This window comes from Hemiscyllium ocellatum, chromosome 22 (genome assembly GCF_020745735.1).
Source record: "Hemiscyllium ocellatum isolate sHemOce1 chromosome 22, sHemOce1.pat.X.cur, whole genome shotgun sequence".
In the NCBI taxonomy this organism is placed as follows: Eukaryota; Metazoa; Chordata; class Chondrichthyes; order Orectolobiformes; family Hemiscylliidae; genus Hemiscyllium; species Hemiscyllium ocellatum.
The window spans coordinates 20,391,915-20,414,768 of NC_083422.1; the positions used below are offsets into that span (position 1 = coordinate 20,391,915).

The 22,854-nt window shown below is 41.1% G+C and overlaps 1 protein-coding gene across 1 annotated transcript in view; it reads left to right on the top strand.

Moving 5' to 3' along the window:
• The window catches only part of LOC132826136 (protein CC2D2B-like), a 247,723-nt gene that overhangs the window by 5,390 nt on the left and 219,479 nt on the right, over positions 1–22,854 (top strand). The window contains exons 2-3 of the mRNA XM_060841783.1: positions 5,617–5,682; positions 22,454–22,538. Of these exons, the coding sequence (XP_060697766.1) occupies positions 5,675–5,682; positions 22,454–22,538 (93 nt within the window). The 5' untranslated portion in view covers positions 5,617–5,674. The remainder of the gene's footprint in view (positions 1–5,616; positions 5,683–22,453; positions 22,539–22,854) is intronic.

Here is a 22,854-nt window from a genome sequence, read left to right on the forward strand (position 1 = left end):
AACTCCCCCTCCTACTCCATAAAGGGCGTGCAGCTCCTGGACCTCCTCCTCCACCACCAAACCGTTACCACTGATGCCTGGAGGAGGAATGCCTCATATTCCGCCTTAGGACCCTGCAACCACATGAGATAAATGTGGATTTCAACAGCTCACCCCAGCTCCAACCTTCCAGCTCAGCACCACCCTCATGACCTTCCTACCTGCCTATCTTCCTTTCCACTATCCACTCCACCCTCTTGTTTGACCTATCGCCTTCATCCCCACCCCCATTCACCCATTATAGTCTTTGCTACCTTCCCCCACCCTCGTCTTTGACCTAGCACTCCAACCCCACCCCCATTCCCCTATTGTACTCAATGTTACTTTCTCCCACCCCCAGCCCCTCTCATTTATCTCTCCACTCTGCAGGCACCCTATCTATTCCTGATGAAGGGCTTTTGCCCGAAACATCGATTTTCCTGCTCCTCGGATGCTGCCTGACATGCTGTGCTTTTGCAGCACCACTCTAATCTCTACATTCTATACAAACTAATTCTGGACCCAAATATGGGAAGACGTTCTATGATTTCATGTGAAATGTATTTTTTATTGACCAAAAATTTCTTTAATTTTGATTTATCTCGTCTTTTTGTCAGACAGTATCCAAGCTAAATTTAAATTTTAATCAACAAGTAATTATACAGGTGAGAAAAAAATGCCTCAACAAATTAACATTTTTCTGTCACACTTGAAAAACTGATGCCGATGTTGATAAAAGCAAAGAACTACAGAAGTTCGAGTTTGACTGAAAACAAAGTGATGGAAAACCTCTGGAAATTTGGCAGTGTCTGTGATAACAGAAACAGTTAATGTTTCGAGTTTAAGGTGGTTCTTTTTCCACAGTTTCCTCACCCCATCTAATTCTCACCCCATTCTCATCTAAATCATTTATATAAATGACAAAGTGGACCCAGCACTGATCCCTGTGGAATACTGCTGGTCACAGGCCTCCAGTCTGGAAAACAATCCTCTACCATCATTCTCTATCTCCTGCCATTGGGCCAATTTTGTATCCAATTGGCAAGTTCACCCTGAATCCCATGTGTTCTAACTTTACGAGTCTATCATTTGGGATGGCATGGTTGCTTAGTGATTAGCACTGCTGCCTCACAGCACCAGGGAGTTTACACATTCTCCCCATGTTTGTGTGGCTTTCCTCCAGGTGCTCAGTTTCCTCCCACATTCCAAAAGATGTGCAGGTTAGATGAATTGGCCATGCTAAATTGCCCATAGTGTTAGGTGCATTAGTCAGGGATAAATGTACTGAAATGAGTCTCGGTGGGTTACTCTTCGGAGGTTTGGTGTGGACTTGTTGGGTCGAAGGGCCAGTTTCCACACTGTAGGGAATCTAACCTTGTCAATAGCTTTAGTAAAATCCAATTAACAATCTCCCCCACTCTGCCATTATCAATCTTCTTGGCTATTGACTCAAAGTTATCTTAACTGTATCTGCTTACACCTTGCTTCCTGCATGGACTCCATTCCATTTTTCCAGCTTCTCAAATCTCCATTACATCTGTTCCAATATTCCCCAAAACTGTTAATGGTAGGGCTTTTGGTTATGTCTGACCCATTTTCTGTACTTCTACATTTACCCTTTTCCCTCCCTCCTGCAACAATGAGAAGGTTCCCCTTATTTCTTCTTTTCACACCATAGCCTCTGCATTCAAAGGATAGTCCTCTCCAATTTCTGTCACCTCCAACAGGATACCACAACCAAAGACATCTTCTCCTCCCCTTATAAACATTCGAGAAGGACTGTTTCCTCCCTGGCAGCTTGGTTCATTCCCACCAAATCTTCACCCATCTCACCACTTTCCCATACAATCACAGGTGGAACATGCGTGCAAAGCTCCAAATACATCTTCCAACTAAAACAGCGATTTACTTGTCCTTCTGTCAATGTAGTCTACTCATAATGAAGTTGCTCCAGGTTGGTGAGATTAAATTGATTGATGACTTTACAGAACAATTCCACTCAGCCTGTTTTAAAAAAAAGACTTCAACCTTTCAGTTGTTTGTCTTTTTAATGCACCAATTTGCTCTCATGCTTAAATTTCCATCCTAGACCTGCTGGAGGAGCAGCACCTTCTTTATAGCCCTTCCCCTCCTTCAGTTCTGAAGAAGAGTCATGTCAGAATTAAAACATTAATTCTTTTTTCTATCCACAGATGCTGCCAGCACTGTTCAGTTTTTCAGCACTTTCTGCTTTTATTTAAGGTGATGTCAATGATTGGGAATTTCAATTTTTTTTGTTCTTGGTTACTTACTAAATTAGCAGTACAAATATACAAGCAACCTTTAACATAGAACGTTACAGTGCAGTACAGGCCCTTTAGCCCTCGATGTTGTGCTAACCTGCAAAATTAATCTGATGCCCATCTAACCTACACCGTTCTTTTATTCTCCATATGTATATCCAATACCCATTTAAATGCCCTTAATGTCGGTGAGCCTACTACCGTTTTAGGCAGGCCATTCCACGCCTCTACTACTCTCTGTAAAGAAACTACCCCTGTTATCTATTCTAAATTTATCACCCCTCAATTTAAAGCTATGTATCCTCATGTTAGCTTTCACCATCTGAGGAAAAAGGCTCTCACTGTCCATCCTATTTAACCCTTTGATTATCTTATATGCCTCAATTAAGTCACCTCTCAATCTTCTTTTCTCCAATGAAAACAGCCTCAGTTCCCTCAGCCTTTCCTTGTAAGACATTCCTTCCATACCAGGCAACATGCTAGTAAATCTCCTGTGAACTCTTTCCAAAGCTTCCACATCCTTCTTATAATGTGGTGACCAGAACTGCACGCAATATTCCAGGTGCAGCCTTACGAGTGTCATGTACAGCTGAAGCATGACCTCTTGGCTCCTAACCTCAATCCCCCTACCAATAAACAGCAACACACCATATGCCTTCTTAACAACCCTATCAACATGGGTGACAACTTTCAGGGATTTATGCACCTGGACCCCGAGATCTCTCTGTTCATCTACACTGCCAAGAATTTTATCATTAGCCCAGTACTCTGCATTCCTGTTACTTTTTCTGAAGTGAACTAGCTCACACTTTTCTGCACTAAACTCCATTTGCCACTTCTCAGCCCAGCTCTGCATCTTATCCATGTAGCTCTGTAACCCACAATATCCTTTGGCACTATCCACAACTCTGCCTACTTTAGTGTCATCTGCAAATTTACTAACCCATCCTTCTACGCCCACATCCAGATCATTTATAAAAATGACAAACAGCAGTGGCCCCAAAACAGATTCTTGCAGCACACCATTGGTAACTGAGCTCTATGATGAACAATTCCTATCAACCACCACCCTCTGTCTTTCAACTAGCCAATTTCTGATCCAAACCGCCAATTCACCTTCAATCCCGAAACTCCTTATTTTGTGCAATAGCCTACCATGTGGAACTTTATCTAACACCTTACTGAAGTCCACAAACACCACATCAACTGCCTTACCTTAGTTTACCTGTTTTGTCACTTTCTTGAAGAACTCAATAAGGTTAGTGAGGCACAAAACCGTGTTGACTATCCCTAATTAAATTACTCCTTTATTGATGATTATAAATCCTATCTCTTATAACCTTTTCCAACACCTTATCCACAACATTTAAAAGGTATCTGGATGGGTATATGAATAGGAAGGGTTTGGAGGGCCAAGTTCTGGCAAATGGGACTAGGTTAGGTTGGGATATCTGGTTGGCATGGACGAATTAGACCGAAGCTTCTGCTTCTATGCTGTATATCTCTGTGACTCTATGACTAACTCTGGAGCAGATCGTTCTTGAACCCAGGCCTCCTGGCTCAGAGGTAGAACCCTACCACAACATCATAAGAGATTGCCCCAAAATAGTTGTATTTTGAATTAACCTGTTCAGACACTCCTCTGAGGTAAGTAGGACTTGAAGGCAGACCTTTCAGGACTAGAAGCAGGGAGATTACCAATGCATCACAAGAGCCCTCAAACAACTGCATAGATATTTTCTAGCCAACATATTTAGTTATATTAATACACACTTCTGGAGCAGGTGGAATTTAAGTCCAGGCCTCCTCCTTCAGAGAGGTAGGGACCCAGTTTGTGATTCATCTCACCTGGGCACTGATGGCTGATTCTGGAGCAACGAATGCCCTTGTGTGTGTGGCTGTTTTGCTGCGAGTGCCAGAGACTAGTTTGGGACATCCAAAACACAAACAGATTCCATTCTGGATTGCTGAGGTCATCAGAAATTGCAATGTTGTAGTGGTGATTGGTGCTGAAAGTAAAGGCCCACAAAAATGAAGAGTGCAGAGGAGATTTACCAGATGTTGCCTGGACTGGGGAATTTTGGTTGCGAAGAGTGTTCAGTCAGCTTGAGGCTGTTTTTCTTAAAGCAGAGCAGATTTGAGAGAGGACATGATTGAGATGTATAAAGTTATGAGGGGTATAGATAAGTTAGACAGGAAGGGTGGCACAGCAGTTAACACTGCTGCCTCATAGCGGCAGAGACCTGGTTCAATTCCTGCCTCAGGTGACTGACTGTGTGGAGTTTGCACATTCTCCCCGTGACAGTGTGGGTTTGCTCCAGTTTCCCACCACAATCCAAAGAAAATGTGCAGATCAGGTGAATTGGCCATGCTAAATTGCCCGTAATGTTAGGTGCAGGGGTAAACCTAGGGGAATTGGTCTGGGTGGGGACGGGTCGGTGTGGACTTGTTGAGCCAAAGGGCCTGTTTCCACACTGTAAGTAATCTAATCTAATCTAATCCCCATTGAACAGATTAGTAACCGGGGGCATTAATGTATTGCAGGGACAAAAGGTTAAGAGGAAATGTGAGGAAAAACCTATTTCATCACTTCCTGTTAAGAGTGGTAGAGACAGAAACTCAGAACATTTAAGAAGTATTTAGATTTGCATTTGCAATGCCAAAGCATACAGGACTATGGGCCAAATACTGGAAAAAAGGATTAGAATAGTTAAATGATTGTTTTTATTGGGCATGGACATAATGGGCCAAAGGGCCTTTTTCTTTGTTGTTGACGAAGTGCTTTATGAATGAGAGTTTTTCAACAGAAATAAGAGCAAAAATTTTTTTTTTGAAATAACTAACTTTTGATTTTCTAGTTTTCAGTTGAAGTCATGTTTTATGAAAATTGCTCAAATTAGGTTACTGAATATTTTTTACAGCAGTTCCCTGTTTTGAGTTAACAAGTTAACTGTTTTGAGGGCGGCACGGTGGCACAGTGGTTAGCACTGCTGCCTCACAGCGCCAGGGACCTGGGTTCAATTCCCGCCTCAGGCAACTGACTGTGTGGAGTTTGCACGTTCTCCGGGTGCTCCGGTTTCCTCCCACAGTCCAAAGATGTACGGGTCAGGTGAATTGGCCATGCTAAATTGCCCGTAGTGTTAGGTAAGGGGTATATGTAGGGGTATGGGTGGGTTGCGCTTCGGCGGGTCGGCGTGGACTTGTTGGGCCGAAGGGCCTGTTTCCACACTGTAAGTGATCTAAAAAAAAGTAAACCGAGCAGAAATGAATATTGAGTTTTTAATTGCATTACAATTTTGAAATTGTTTTGTTCTAGGTCTGTCTTGAAAATATGATTATCATTCTCGTAAGAGTTATAAGGCAAGTTTAACAATATGGCACTGTAAGTATTATTATTTACATTGCAAGTATAATTTAGCTCATATTGAAATGCTTTGACAGTGTCTGTCACTTAGTCCAAGTATATTACCAGGATTGGTTGCAGAACTAGTTCATGTGCCTTTTTTTGGTGCTATGTGGACACCCAGGGCGCAAAAATAAAGGCCAAGGAATTTTGAGAATGTAACCTTTTAAAAACACCTTTGTGATTTACATATGAAAAAAGTGAAACTAACATGGTCATTCTAACAGATGAGAAACTTAAACAATCAAGGTATTTTTCAAGGTATAATTTCAGTTACATTACACAGTAAACTTTTGCTATAAATTCTGTGTCTTACAATTGTGTACTCCACGATGAAGGAGCAGCGCTCCAAAAGCTAGTGCTTCCAATTAAATCTGTTGGATTATAACCTGGTATTGTGTGATTTTTAACTTTGTACCTTCTTCTGTATGCTATGTCCTTTCCTTTTGTGTGGAAGTTTTCATTGGTGTTCGCTTGGTTATGTAAATGGTTTAGAATTTAACTTTCAATATTTTTTCAGTTATAATATGCTGGACAGAGAGCCTTCATATCCAATCTTTTGCACAATCCATACAACAATATAACCCAGTACCATCCTGTGATGTGAACTATATGTTTGTTTCTTTTTCACCTTTCCTTGTTGAAGCTGAGCCAGGAAGGCAAGCAGGTAAGATGAAATCAGATAGGGTTAATTGAGTGTATTTATTTCACAACAAGTGAAAATGCAGAGCATCAGGTATCATTGACAAAGGGTCAGTTAGACTCGAAACATCAGCTCTTTTCTCTCCTTACAGATGCTGCCAGACCTGCTGAGATTTTCCAGCATTTTCTCTTTTGGTTTCAGACTGCAGCATTCGCAGTAATTTGCTTTTATCAGGTATCATTGGTTGAACTTACTAAATTCAACAACACCTTCCTTCGTATTATGTCAAAGACAACGGGTCAGAACCTTAAAATGTGATAGACATTTTTAACTTCAACTCTAAAATGTATTTTTTAAAAGAGAACTGATGAGCGAAGAATGGTTGTGGATGTGAAGTAACTGGTTGTCTGGAAAGAGAAACCCACACCTAAAGATGCAAAGGAAACTTCAAACAACAACTCTTCAAGGGTGGAAACGGCAGTCAAAATAGACTGGGCTCTGAATTTTCATGATTATGAAAGTAACAAAGGGCTGACAAGCCTTGCTTAACAGCAAGTCATAACTCATGCTTATGTAGATTATGTCCCAAACTGCAGAGATAAGACACATTTTTTGTTTTTCCCTTTGAAGAATACACATAGAGAGGGGTTTAAAAAATCAGTTTTACTCTAGTGGGATTGAGGTTCCTTATGTATACGCGTATAGGTTGTGCATGAGGATGCTGTAAAGGTAGCAGCCGAAGAACTATCCCCTAATCACTTGTGTTGCAGGCAAAGGAACTCTTTAAGTGTGAATGCCCTAAATCAACCAGTTAATAAGCGAGACAAAAGGAAAGAAGTCAACAAAAGGATTGTATCTTGCCCTGAATGCAGGAATTCAGTCTCAGTTGAAAAGAATCAAAACAACAGAATCACAACCAACCTGCAATACTAAGGATCTTGAAATTAATTGTTTAGCTACCAATGTCAATGCTACCAGTAATCTTCACTGCAATGGCTTCAGGTCCAACTACTGTATGTGTTCCTCATGAACAATTCAGAAGCTGATCCATAATTCTGATATTTAACCTTATGGACTTACCTCTAATCTGTGTGTATGTATGTTGCAATTATACTTCTTGTGTTTAATTATTAATGAACTTGTTCTTTGTTAACTCAAGAAAGGCAGTTTAAATTGATTTATTTTAAAGCATGACATCATTTGGATCTGGGAGAACGATATTTTCAAGGGAAGGATCAATTGAGAATGGGAGAGGGACTGTAGTCAAGGTACTCTCCGTGCACATAGAAAAGGGCACTGCAATGACACACCCATTTGGAGGAGAAGCCAGGAGCTATATATAAGCTCCTCGACAGTCTCCACTCAGGAGACTATGGCAGTGACTGGATCCTCCATCATTGCCCTGTCTGGATCATTCCCAACTACAGGTGTATTGAAAGATCCACCTGAGGAGAGTCAACGTACCACTTACAAGAAGTTATCAGCATGTCTGGTCTGCCTAGAACCAAATGCCTCTGAAGTCAAAATATATATTGTCAATTGGCTTCACTATGGAACAAACTTCCTCCACCACAACTGCAGTGCAGGGGGGCTAAGTGCAGTGAGGTCAAAGGGACAGCAGGATAAAAACTTCGAGAGCATGTGATAGTAGTTTGTTGATCATTAAAACTGATGTAAATAGTTTGTTTACCATATTCTGTTGTGTCCGTAGTTTATTTAGAAAACATTTCCATGTTTAAAGTTTCTTTTGCAGTCAATGGCATGTAACTCATTTTTACATTTCATAAACCTTTGTATTTCATCATTCATGTGGTTGTCACTGTCTTTGTTGCGGCCACTCCCTACAGCATGGATACATAAGATTCCTTGTGCAATGCCACTCCAGACTCCTAATGTGGTTGGAGCTTGGTAATGGTAAAGGAGGTTACCCTTGACTAACTATACAGGACCACCACTCTCCCCCTTCCTCCCCCAACTAGTGAGTGCTTCCATTGAGTTTGCTGAAGACTACTACCCTAAGACACTCAGACATGCTGCATTGATTGCTTTTGATGCAATATATTTGGCTTGAACACTGAAACCATGTGTGAATGCTAGAGTAATGTGGCAAACTGACATATGACAAGATGTATCCATACTTGAAAGAGTATTGCTGAACAGCATAGCTATCTGCCTGCTTGACTTCAAGGCAAAGTAAGGTGTGGCTGAGCAGGGCAAGATAAGCATGTTGAAAGCACATTGAGAAAACAAGGGTGTAGCCCTTGTAAACAATTTGGTAAAAGTGATGTAATAGGTTCCTTTCCCTTTGCATTTTCTGTAGTTGATGCAGCTGTATGTTGTTGTTTGCCAGCATGCCCTCCTCAAACAATCTGTCCTTGTAGAGCACAATGCCATTAAATTGGAGGATGTCAGGATAGTGGCAACACCTCCCAGAAAAGGGAGTGCCAATGTCTGTGATGTGGCAGGTGCTGATGGAATGTGCCCTGCTCTCCACCTTGTCAATGGCCAAAAAGAGCCCACTTTGGTTTTGGTACTGAGTTTTCGTGATGGTTAGTTTGCATGGTGAGTTTGAAAAGATGACCGCACATGGCATTTAGGCTGGTAACAACCCTGGCTAAAAGCAATAAATAGTGTCAATCAGTAACTGAACTGAACTAGCCATATAAGGGAAGTGGATATGAGAGCAGGGCAGAGGCTAGGAACACTGCACAATTAACTCACCTCCTGACTCCCTAAAGCCTGTCCAGCAAATATGAAGCATGAGTCAGGAATGTGATTGATTGCACCCCACTTGCCTGGGTGAGTGCAATTCCAAGAATGTTCAAGGAGTTTCACACTATCCAGGATAAAGCAGCAGCTTGATTGGCATGTCAGGCACAAATATTCAATCCTTCCACCACTGATGTTCTATAACAGCAGTGTGTATATTCAGCGGCAGAATAATTAAATATCCACCTCCAAAAGATGCAAGTTCTGACACCTGAGGATCGATGTTCACAAAGAGCTGCATGTAGAGCAAGATAAATGGTAGGAAAGAAGAATTGTAACAATATGCAATTTTCCACAACTCAAACAAACTCTTCCTTCATTAAATCCTTCAAAACAGAGGGTCCATATTCAAACAGGCACCACATCCACACTCAGAGCCTCCTCCACCAGTGCAAAGTAGCAATAGTGTGTACCATTGACAAGTTGCATTGCAGAATGCCACCAAATATCTTCAGATAGCTCTGTCCAAAGCTGCAACTACTATTATCTAGAAGGACTAGGGCAGCAAATACATGTGAACACTACTATCAGCAAGTTCCACACCAAGCCACTCACCACTCTGACGTGGAAATATCTCACTGTTTGGCATCATTGGGTCAAAATCTTAGAATTCCCTCCCTGACAGCACTATGGGTCTATCTATAGGACATGAACTGCAGTGGTTCAAGACAGCTCATCATCACCTTCTCAGGGATACCAAGATATGGGAAAAATATGCTTGCCCAGCCAGCAATGTCCATATCCTGTGAGTGAATAAAAAAACTCACTATTTCCCCTGGTGGGAATCATACCATGCCCCTTGAGCAAAAGGGAGTGGACATTGCAGCAAGATCTTGTCATCGAGTTGTACACTTTGCTTGATTTTACTGCTATTCTCACCATAACCCTTATCATCCAGAGCTTGGTAAAATTCTGTTTTCAGTATTTTTCCAATGTTAGTCTGAATAAAAAAACCCAGAACTCTACATGTAGCAAGACCTGAAGAATATTTAGGCTTGGATTGATGGGTGTCATGCTATTTTCACCACACAAGTGCCAGCAAAAAATCATTGCCCACAAGAGAGAATCTAATCATTGCTCCATGACATTGAATGGCAATATCATTATTGAAATATAACCAGACCAGCCATATAAATGAAAATGGAAGTTGCTGTTGAAACTCAGAAGGTCTGGCAGCATTTGTAGTGAGAAAACAGAATTCCTCTAAAGAAGGATCACTGAACTCAAAATTCTTTGTTTTCTCTCTTGATGCTGCCAGACCTGCTGAGTTTCTCCAACAATTTCTGTTTTGTTTGTTTTAGATCTTTGTTTTATTTCAGCCATATAAATACTTTGGTTATAAGAGCAAGTCAGAAGTTGAAAATCCTGTGATGAGTATTTCAGACTTCCCAAGTCCGTTCATCATCTACATGTACATCTTAGGAAATGTGTTGAAATACTCTCTATTTGCATAAAAAGGATTACATGCGATATACCACACATCAGCAGGCTATTCAGCCCAATTAGTCTGTGCCAATGTTTACATTACAACTGAGCCTCCTCCCATCTTTTTTCATCTAATTCTACCACCATGTCTATTTATTTATCTCCTTCCTTTGCTTGCCAATTTTCCCTTTAAACTCATTTATACTACTCACTTGAACTATCTTTGTAGTAGCAAATTCCATATGCTTTGCACTCTTTAGGTAAAGAAGTTTCTTCTGAATCTTTATTGAATTTCTTGGTTGTAACTTTATGCTGTAAGTCCTCGCTTGAAGATCTAGATGCGTTTATGAAAATTGGAATATATAACTTGAACATGTGAACAAATGATTTGTTTAAAACCGTTTTACTTGAGGAACCTCGATTATCCGGCATTTGATTATCCGAATTTCTGATTATCCGGACAAGGTCGCAAGGTCCCGATGCTTAGCTAAACTGTGTTTTCCAGTATTCGATTATCTGAACATTAATTATCCGAACAAAATACTCGCTGCCTGTGATGTTTGGATAATCGAGGTTCCTCTGTACACATAAAATATATATTCTAGAGAACAATCCTCTGCAGAAAAAAATAAAACATTGAATCTTGTGAGTTCAAATACATTATCAAATATTTATTTTAGTAAACGAAATAACAACTCAGATTAATTTGAAAATGTGAAGAAATAGAGTTTGGCAACTTTCTACATATTCTACTCATTGCTGATCCTATTTGCTGACAATGTTGCATTCTGAACATCCTTGCTGTCTATCTCCTGAATTGCTTCAGACCCTTCCTCCTGTCAGTCCTGTGGGTCGTGGCCTATCCTGCTCCGTATCTCATTCTCCAGTGGTTATTCTCCAATTTACAGCCTCACCTGCTCCTGAACTCATCCCCTTTGTGCTAACTCTGACCTGGAGTCTCTCCTGCTTCTAGCCTATCTTATCACACACCAACTTTCCCACACACTGCAGCCCTCCCCTAAACTCCATATGTGAATAAAGGCTGTTGAAAATGGGGGTGGGGCAGGAAGAGCTGCTTTGACATGAAATAATTGAGAAATTAAATTGCCTCAAGCTACCAGACAACAGTTCCAGTTTTTCAGGATTGTAATTATCATTGAAGATGGTTTGAATGTTATATATGCATGTAATGCTAGCTCTTTAGTTTGTCCCTTTGTGTTTTATTCTTATGTTCTCTGGTCCTCCAGGAGGCTTATAACATTATGTGGTAAGTAGTTTAAGGGGAATCTGTCTTCTCATTTTACATGATAAAAAGGTAACAATTGAATGCAGCAAAGAATGAAGTCAGAGTATTGATGTGGTGAAGTACAGGTCTCTACACGATAGCTGAAAGAGCATTTAATGTTCTGATCTAGCCACATTTTTGAATCTACATCTCACTTGAAAGGTGGCAACTGTGGCAGTGCAATATTTCCTCAGCACATTCAACAACCAATATATGAACAAATTAACGGCACACCCCTGGGCTCACCCATGTCTGGACTCATAGCGGAAGCTGTAATGCAAAGATTAGAACAAACAGTCTTTCCGCAAATTCAACCCAAACTCTGGGTCAGATATGTGGATGGCACCCTTGTAATCATTAAAAACACAGAAATAGAAAACACACACCGGATCATCAACGCCATACTCACAGGAATCAGATTCACTAGACAGGAAGAAAAGGACAACCAGCTCCCATTCCTTGATGTGATGGTACAGAGAACACCGAACGGAGAGTTCACCACAAAGGTATACAGGAAAGCCACACACACAGACCAAGTCCTGAACTACGAAAGCAACCATCTCAACACTCACAAAGGAAGTTGCATCAAGACACTGTTCAAAAGGGTTACTTCACACTGCAGCACACCAGAACTGCAAAAAGAGGAAGAAGAACATCTCTACAATGGTATTCGCCAAAAATGGATACCCCCACAATTTCATCAACAGATGCCTGAGGGAAAGACAACGGAATAAGGGCATGCCACAATCCAAAGGACTAGCCACGTTACCATACATCAAGAACATTTCTGAACTGACAGCCAGGCTACTATGACCATTAGGACTCATAACAGCACACAAACCAACAGCCACTCTCAGACAACAACTTACCAGGACAAAGGACCCCATACCCAGCATGTGCAAAACCAACGTAGTGTACAAAATCCCATGCAAGGACTGCACAAAACACTACATAGGACAAACAGGAAGACAGCTAACAATCCGTATCCATGAACACCAACTAGCCACGAAACGACACGACCAGCTATCCTGAGTAGCCACACATGCAGATGACAGGCAACATGAGTTCGACTGGGACAACACTACTATTATAGGACAAGCCAAACAGAGAACAGCCAGGGAATTTCTAGAGGCATGGCACTCATCCACAGATTCTATCAACAAACACATCGACCTGGACCCGATATACCAGCCACTGCAGCGGACAGCTGGAACTGACAACCGGAAGCGGCAGAGACAAGCCACTATAAATGCCGGAGGAAACATCACAGAAGCACTTCAGAGGAAGCTCCCAAGCACTGAGGATGTCACCTAGACAGGGGACAAAATATCTGCAACACAAATTCCCAGCTCGGCAAACAGAACCACAACAACAAGCACCTGAGCTACAAATCTTCTCACAAACTTTGAACTGCACTGCAAGCCTTGATTTTTGTGTCCAAGAACTGGAATGGGACTTGGAAACTGAACTATCTGACTCAGAGGCAAGAATGCCTTTGACTGAGCCACAGTAATCCTCAGATTTAAGTTCCATTATCCACTTTTGAGAATTTGAGCCAGTGTTTAAAGATGTACAGTTTGCCAGGATCCATCAATTGAGTTGGAAAGACTTATTTTAAGATGACTGAGTTTGCTTGAGAAAACCTTCAGTCAACAGTATCCTGAGACACACTGCATAATTTATGCTTATACATTTCAATCCCTTATTGACCAAAAGATTCGTCAGTAATGTTCTTGCATCTTAAACATACCATCTTGACCAAACTGTTGGTTCTCTGAAGTAATATCTGCTTATATGTTTTGGAGTTATATCTTATATTCTAATACTTTGAGGCATGTCTTCTGATTTCTTTTGCATTGAAAACACTATATAAATCTCAATTATTGCTGATACAAGATACAAACATAGGCATGCGTTGTCGTTAAAACACTTGACAGTATGATCAAATGGCAAATAGCATATTTAATAAATATAGAACATTACAGTGCAGTACAGGCCCTTCAGCCCTTGAACTCCAGGTGAACATTTCCCATCAACCACCACCCTGTGATTTCTTTCAGCTAGACAATTTCTGATCCAAACCATTAAATCATCCTCAGTCCCATGCCTCCGTACTTTGTGCAATAGCTTACTTTTCGGAACCTTATCAAATAACTTACTAAAATTCTTACAAACTACATCAATTGCTTTACCCTCATCCACCTGTTTGGTCACCATCTCAAAGAACTCAATAATGTTTGTGAGGCACAACCTAGCCTTCATAAAACTGTGTTGACTATTCCTAATCAACTTATTCCTCTCTAGATGATTATAAATCCTATCTCTTATAACCTTTTCCAACACTTTACCCACAACCGAAGTAAGGCTCACTGGTCTATAATTACCAATTGTCGCTACTCCCCTTCTTCAACAAGAGGACAACATTTGCTACCCTCGAGTCTTCTGGCACTATTTCTGTAGACAATGACAACATAAAGATCAAAGCTAAAGGCTGTGCAATGTCCTCCATGGCTTCCCAGGGACCCCTGTATAAATCCCATCTGGCCCAGGGGATTTATCTATTTTCACACTTTCCAGAACTGCTAACACCTCCTCCTTGTGATCCTCAATCTCTTCTAGTCTAATAGCCTGTATCTCAGCATTCTCCTTGACAACATTGTTTTTTTCCAATGTGAATACTGATGAAAATATACATTTAGCACTTCCCCTAACTCCTTGGACTCCATGCACAACTTCCCACTGCTATCCTTGATTGGCCCTAAGCTTTTGCCTGAAACATTGATTTTCCTACTCCTTGATTGCTTCCTGACTTGCTGTGCTTTTCCAGCACCATTCTAATCTTGACTCTAATCTCCAGCATCTGCAGTACCCTCTTCTGCCTAATCTTTCTCCAGTCATTCTTTTATTCCTGATATACCTATAGAAAGCTTTAGATTTTTCTTGATTCTACCTGCCAATGTATTCTCGTGTCCCCTCCTGGGTCTTCTTAGCTCCCTCTTTACGTCTTTCCTGACTAACTTGTAACTCTCCAGCACCCTAACTGAACCTTCACGTCTCATTCTAACATAAGCCTTCTTCTTCCTCTTGACAAGAAGGATTTCTTTAGTAAATCATGGCTCCCTGCCTGACAGATACATCGTTATCAAGGACACACAGTAGCTGTTCCTTGAGTAAGCTTCACATTTCAATTGTGCCCATTCCCTGCAGTTTCCTTCCCTATCCTATGCATCCTAAATCTTGTCTAATCGCATCATAATTGCCTTTCCCCAACAATAAATCTTGCCCTGCCATATATACCTATCCTTTTCCATAGCTAAAGTAAATGTAATGGAATTGTGGTCACTATCACCAAAGTGCTCACCTACTTCCAAACCTAACACCTGACCAGGTTCATTACCCAGTACCAAACCCAATATGGCCTTGTCCTTTGTTAGCCTGTTAACATGCTGTGTCAGGAAACCATCCTGCACACATTGGACAAAAACTGACCTATCTAAAGTACTGAAACTATAGTATTTCCAGTCAATATTTGGAAAGTTAAAAAACCCCATAACAACTACCCTGTGACTCTCACTCCTATCCAGAATTATGCTTTCCTCTACATCTCTTGAACCATTCAGAGGCCTATAGAAAACTCCCAATAGGATGACCTCTCCTTTCCTGTTTCTAACCTCAGCCTATACTATCTCAGTAGACAAGTCCTCAAACGTCCTTTCTGCCACCATAATACTGTCCTTGACTACTGTCCCTGCCACACCACCCCCTCTCTTACCACCTTCTATCTTCTTACTGAACGATCTATATCTCGGAACCTGCAACAACCATGCCTGTCCCTGCTCTAGCCATGTCTCCAAAATGACCACCACATTGAAGTCCCAGGTCGCAACCCATGTTGCAAGTTCACCCACCTTATTTTGGATGCTCCTGGCATTGGAGTAGACACACTTCCCTGGTTGCCGGTGAACTCTTGTGACCTTGAAACTTCATTTCTGACCTCACTACTCTCAACCTCCTAGAACTACAATTTAGGTTCCCAACCCCTGCTGAATTAGTTTAACCCCTTCTGAAGAGAATTAGCAACTTTCCCTCCCCCCAAGAATATCGGTAAACCCTCTGGTTCAGGTGTAGAACATCTTGTTTGTGGAGGTTCCGCCTACCCCATAAGAACCCAAATTATCGAGATATCCAAAACCATCTCTCCTGCACCATTCCTGCAGCTATGTGTTCAACTCCTCTATCTCACTATTCCTCGCCTCGCTAGCACATGGCACAGGCAACAAACCAGAGATAACAAGTATGAGATGGGAGAGTTTATTATGTGTCAATTATTTTGTATTTGAAATATTTTTCAAAGAATGGTTACGGGATGTGTGTATTGCTAACTAAGCCAGCATTTATTACCTATCCCTAGTTTACTCTGATTTACACTGCTTATTTTCCTCACACATCTGCCAGCCACATTGGAAGTCCCCACAATGTGTAGCTTACATGTGTATCCTCAATGGAGATCAAATTTTGGCAATAACATTCCAGACCATTTGAAAGGATGATCCTTTGCAAGCTAAAAGCGAAGTTTATAATTAATTAACATAACCAGGCTTATCCATTTTGAAGTCAAATCTTAGATGGCTTCAAATCTTCTATGGCAAGGTGCTTGTACAATTATCTGCTCTTTAGTTCATTTGTATACAAGCAGGTTCTTTGGAAACTTGAGCAGTAAATCATGTGTGATTGGAGGGAGGATTGTTCTGGCAGTATCTGGGGTTGAAGTTTCTGGCACTATAGTTTAAGACCATCCAGACGGCCATTCACTTGCTACAAGCTAGGGGCATCTCTGGAATCTGTTAGCACTCAACATTAACTATCACCCCTCCCCGAAATGTTTGTCAACCATCAAAAATGGCTCCCTGTTTTGAGAAACAAAGCTCACTCACTTCAATAATTTCGGTCTGAGACAAGATCTGAATCAGTAGTGTCGTTTATTTCGCTCTTGCAAGAGGGGTGTGGTGTCTACTGGGTGCAAAGACAGTCACACACACACTGAATTCAACTAGTACACAATATTTATGTAATTCATTCCTATTTTCTCCTCCCATTGCACCCCCCCGTTTACATCTCCCACTTCTTTAAGACCGGCGCCCATCACTCTTGTTTATCTCTTGCCTTATCCGATTTTGTCTGTGACAAAATGCTTATTTCTGGCCTCACAAGGCTGTTTAACCATATCCTGCTGTGGTCCATTGTTAGGTATATCCTCCTTCACTACCATCTGTTTCCCTTACTTGTGATGACCTTATGACCTCATGACATCTTGATTGTGGTTTGTTCTTGTTTTTGCAGAAGTGGGAAATAGATGCTTATAACTACTGTTTGTACAGGCATATCTAGCTTAACCCCCTCCCCTCACAGCACCTTATCTATTTGTCTGTAACTTCTGCCATTGTTTGCAGGCACATTTCATTCTTGTATGCACATTTTAGCTAATACAAAAACAACTATGTATTTCCTTCACATAGTTTTCATTCTTGCTGACTCACCTCTTGGTTGAAAGAATTATACACTGGTGTGAGTTCATTTACCTTGCATGAGTAAATATGATTGCAGCAGTAACACTACTTTACCTATATTCCACACTGCTTTAATGATGTCCCATTGGAGCATTTGCTCTAGGTTGTTTCGAGATCGGATGACATGGTCGCTCAGTGGTTAACACTTCTGCCTCACTACACAGGGGACTCTGGTATGATTCCACCCTGGGCTGACTCTTGTTGGTGTTTGCTTATTCTCCTACGCCTGTATGGATTTCTTCAGGTACTCTGGTTTCCTCCCACAGTGTAGAGATGTGCAGATTAGGGTGATTGGCCATGCTAAATTGCCCATAGTATTTAGGAATGTGCAGGTTAGGTGGATTAGTCATGGCAGGGTTACAGGGATAGGATAGGAGAGTTAAGTCCTTGGAGGGTCAGCGTGGGTTCAATGAGCGGAACGGCCTGCTTCCATACTGTCAGGATTCTATGATTCTCTGAGACAGGAGATCTTCTTTCACTCTCAAAGGAGGTAAATCACTCCCATCAAACACAGGCCTAGACTCCGATCACGTCTGAAATCAATGCATTTTGTTGGTATCAGTATAGTTGGCCTCAATGCAAGAAGAGAATTAAGGGCCTCCTGTGCTTCACAAAGATAAGTGCCACCAACATCTCATTGCAACCTCAAACTCATAAGACCATCTCTTCGTCCAACTCTGACACAACTGTGCAGCCAGTTCACACAGACTTGGTAATCACACGATCACATACGTCATGTGCATTGAAGTGTTTAGACCTCCTTAATGCTGAAAATATTCTGCCCTTTCTTGAGAATTGTGCTTCCTACTTGCTAGTTGGCAGGGATCATCACCTGACAGAGCTCTGCATACACATTAAGTGCTCATGTACACACTCTTAACATACTCAACCTTTCTGTTTGTAGGACAAGCCAGCACACAACTGAAAGGGGAAGATCTGGACTACCAGAGGCCTTGATTATATCCAATTTCCATTGCATTCAAGAGAGATGTGGTCCACTTGCTGTGTGTGGGCCATGACCCAGCTGGGTCAATGGAGTAGTTGGCATGTGGGAAGCTTGTGAACTATGTTGTTGTTTACTCTTCTCAGACATGCAGCCGTTCTTTCATGTTCCTATCCATAAAGGGGTTAGTCTTCTTCACTTTCTAGTTGTCTCCTTTATCTTCCACAGGTATGAACAGTCAACAGACAATGAAATAGAAGAGGTCTCAGAGGCTGTCCACCCCAAGTACATCTGTGGATGAAGCCTGTAACATCTCACAGTATTCACCAGAAAATTGTTCAGCTATGCTCTCCACCAGTACAGAAACTTTCATCTCAGTGTGTACCTTAGTTGAACTAAATAGTTGTGTGTAAATTATCACAAGCTACCTTTAATTTGGCTACTTATCAAGAAATCTCACAGACATCCAAATACTGAAGCAAGTCCTTAACTTTATTGTGTTTAGCAACCAAAATAAGACCCCGTCAAGTAAGCAAATTAAGCCTGACAACTTAGCTATAATCCCATTAATGATGCAGTTTAGCGATGAATCCAAACAACAGCATCTATCTCTGAATGCATGGCATTCAATCCTTATCGAGTGTGATCCTGTAATGTTCTGCTGCTGATGAATCTTGAAGTTGAATTCTTATAGGATTTTTCGTGTTATGTAGTTTTTGATGTGACGTTACTGATGATCCTTTAGATTCATTAGATCCACAACATTGATTATGCTGTGAAGTCATCAAGTCTATAGCTTGCCTTATCAGGAGTAACTTCTCGGTTCATTTTTACATTCAAAATTAGTTGTTGATCAAAGTTACAGCTTGTCCTGCCATTAACTCCTTCAACCAGGCCACTCCTTACGCAAACAATTGCCCATTTGTTACAATGCAGCAAATTATCAAGCAGTTGTTACCTCTCTTTCAGGAAACAGTAATTTTATGTCGCTTCAATTCCTTCCCATGGAAGGTTAATTAACATGCTGCCTTTAGTTCCTTTATTCTCCTTATCCCGTTCATCTCAGAAAACTGTTTATTCCAGAAAGAGTTATTGGTAATTCTTTCAGTCCAAAGCAGTTATTTAAATTCTGAAGTTTACAATATTTTTAGGCACACAATCTGGTGAGCACATCACTGACAAGTATTCAGGGTCAAAGAAACTGCCAAATCCTGGCTCTCAGAAGACTGTTAGAGATCAGGTGCCTGCAGAGCCTAATGTAGAAGACATGCTTCTGTACTCAGCCATAACTGAAATGCTCAACCTCAGAGACAGGCAGGGATGTCTTGGGCAAAAATAGAGGAACAATTCTATCTTCTATCAACTGTGATGGCTCCAGCATGTGAGCACTTAGCTGCCTTCATGGAAAGGGTGGCTGTTGCCTTGGAGACCCAGGTCCAGCAAACATTTAGTCACTGCAGATATGCACTCAGACCTGCACTGCATCACTCAAACCATGAGTATTCAGCATGAATGGCAGGAAGGGGGCAAGGCACTTCAAACTCATATCAGATGTTGCATCTCAAGGAGACAGAGTCATGTCAGCAGGCACTCACAAACATGGGTGACAGGCTTTATCGCAGGACTTTTGAGAGGTCCCCTGCCCCTCCACCTTTCCTCTGCCAGTGACTCCAATTGTTTGAAGCACATCGGTCCAAGGAGGGAGACTGTTACCAGCCTGAAGATCTCTGGGCACCAAGGCCACAACACACATCTACCAAAGTGTTCATAGCCATCAGGACATGCCAATCAATAGGGCTCCCCAGGTCCAGCTGTGAATGTTGACCCACATGTAAGCATAGTGGTAAGTTAAAAAAAAATTCTTTTGAGACTACCTCAATGGCAGGAATGTTTGGTTGATGTAAAGAAATATAATAACTGTAAATATGTAAACTTGTTAACCATTTCATTGTTCTAACTTTTCAGGTATCTTGTTCCCCTTCTAAGTCCCTTGCTGGTTGTCTGAAATGAAAGCCATGTAGCATCCTCCCCATTACATAGATATGTCGCCCTTCCCTCAGGACACTATTTATTGTCTTGCTACATCAACATTATATGTACCTGTACTTTCTCTCATATCCAAGTGAATTGTGGACCTAACATTTGAGTGGTGCAGTCAAAGCTGTAAAGCTAGTGTCAGGGCACACACATTGTCCCTTCAGTTCAAAGGCAGGAAATTGAGCATAGGACAACTGTATACCAGGTCCCACATACACAATTCATGAAAGTCATGCTGAGAAGTGACAAAGTATTTGTAAGGCTACAGGAGTGTATTCATACCGAGGTGATGACTCCCACCATTTCTTCTGGGCGATAGTGGGGAAATGTGGGTGGCACGGTGGCACAGTGGTTAGCACTGCTGCCTCACAGCACCTGAGACCCGGGTTCAATTCCCGACTCAGGAGACTGACTATGTGGAGTTTGCACATTCTCCCCGTGTCTGCGTGGGTTTCCTCCGGGTGCTCTGGTTCCTCCCACAGTCCAAAGATGTGCAGGTCAGGTGAATTGGCCATGCTAAATTGTCCATAGTGTTAGCTAAGGGGTAAATGTAGGGGTATGGGTGGGTTGCGCTTCGGCGGGTCGGTGTGGACTTGTTGGGCCGAAGGGCCTGTTTCCACACTGTAAGTAATCTAATCTAATCTAATCTAAAAAAAAATGTTAGCATTTGTATAACACAGGATGCTAAGAGAATGCCCAGATATTGCAACAGTAGTGTAGGATTCTTAATATTCTATAGGGCTGCAGGACTGTGTATAATGGAGGGGTAGTCCAGAGTATTGAAACCTTCTATAAGCCCCTGTAAGTCACTATTTTGCAGCTACAAGTGTACTGCAGAGCCTCGGGGTCTCTCAGATATGTTTTCTGCTTCAGTTATCACATCACAAGCAGGTAGAAGAGTAACTTTATTTTTATTCCAAATGAGTGCAAAATGAAATGGCTCTCAGTCAATAAGTTATATTGAATAGCAGATTACCAGTTAGCTAGTCTGTAATGGAAATGTCCCTGTAGCTCAGTCCCACTGGAAATGGATAATTATGAATTTTTCACATGCCTTGACTCTGTTGTCCTATTGTCACTCAAAATTTTTGAGTGGATGCCTGTGAGATTTCACAGAAGTCCCCAATGGCTGTCTGAAATGGTCTAGTGGCATAGAAATTAAGAGTCACCATCACTGTCAAGGCAACTGGGATGGGATTCCACTTTATCCAAGAGATCGCAGATGCTAATTCACTAGTTGTCAAATGTAGGAGGTAATCTCCTGGGGCATTCATGAAGGGCTTTTGCCCAAAACATCAATTTTCCTGTCCTTGGATGCTGCCTGACCTGCTATGTTTTTCTAGCACCGCACTCCCGACTCTAATCTCAGCATCTGCAGTCCTCACTTTTGCCATCCTGACACGATGTTGACATTCACTTTAGATTTAGATTTAGCTTTTATTTTCATGTGTGCTTAAGTACCAGGTACAAGAATACAGTGAAAAGTGTACAATGTCATCATACACAGCGCCATCTTAGGTACAAAGTACCAAGGTACAAAAGCATAGTTACAGAAGTAAATTATAAAAAAAAGTTTGAAATGTTTAGCACTACAGTTTTCTTAATATTAAAAATAGAAAAATAAAGAAGTAATATTAAAAAGTCAAACAATACAGTCGTTTCTTAAGCCATGGGCCTGCAAATGCTCCAAGTTGGTCTTTCCCCAAGATGGCTCACTTTCCACTGCGCTGGACATGCTTTCAAATTTTATACCTGAATTTATAAAAGGTTGATATTTTGTGTAAAAGAGTACTTGGAGTTTATGGGGTTTGGGACTTGCATTTCTGCATGTACCTGTGTACTCACTGGTTTTAACATATATATTTGGACTTGACATTCAAACATTTGAACATTTTTAACCTAGTACAATAGTCCTGTGATATTAAAATTCTGTATTCTGTGTTTCACTATTTTTTTAAACAGCTGCAGGCTCATGAGTTAATATTTCTACTTAACACTTTGATATTTTATATATCAACTTTTTAACAATTTGAGTTTTAAAAATACTGCTTATACTAATTGTCTTTCTTGTGCTTGAGGAGAAAGGATCCAGCTGAAACATCAACAATGCGTGATTCTCAAAGTGAAAGTGATGAAATACTTCCATTGCCAAAGCAGGCATTATGGGTAGGTAAAAAATATTTCTACCAAGTTATCCAACTGTTCAAAATAGATTTTTGCATATAGACAAAACTGCCATTTCTTTCTGATTGACAGAAAAAAACCTCAGCAAACATCCCTGGATTTTATATTTTTAAATGGGATCCATACATTAAGTAAGACAACTGAAATCAGTATTGATTTAATACCATTTAATGTAATAAAATCTTTAGATCTGCTTCAAACATGAATGTTGTGAAATTAGAGGAAATGACTGAGAGAACAATGAATGATGGTTTTTAAAACAACGGAAGGAAACAATGTGCGGGAGGCTCAAATAATG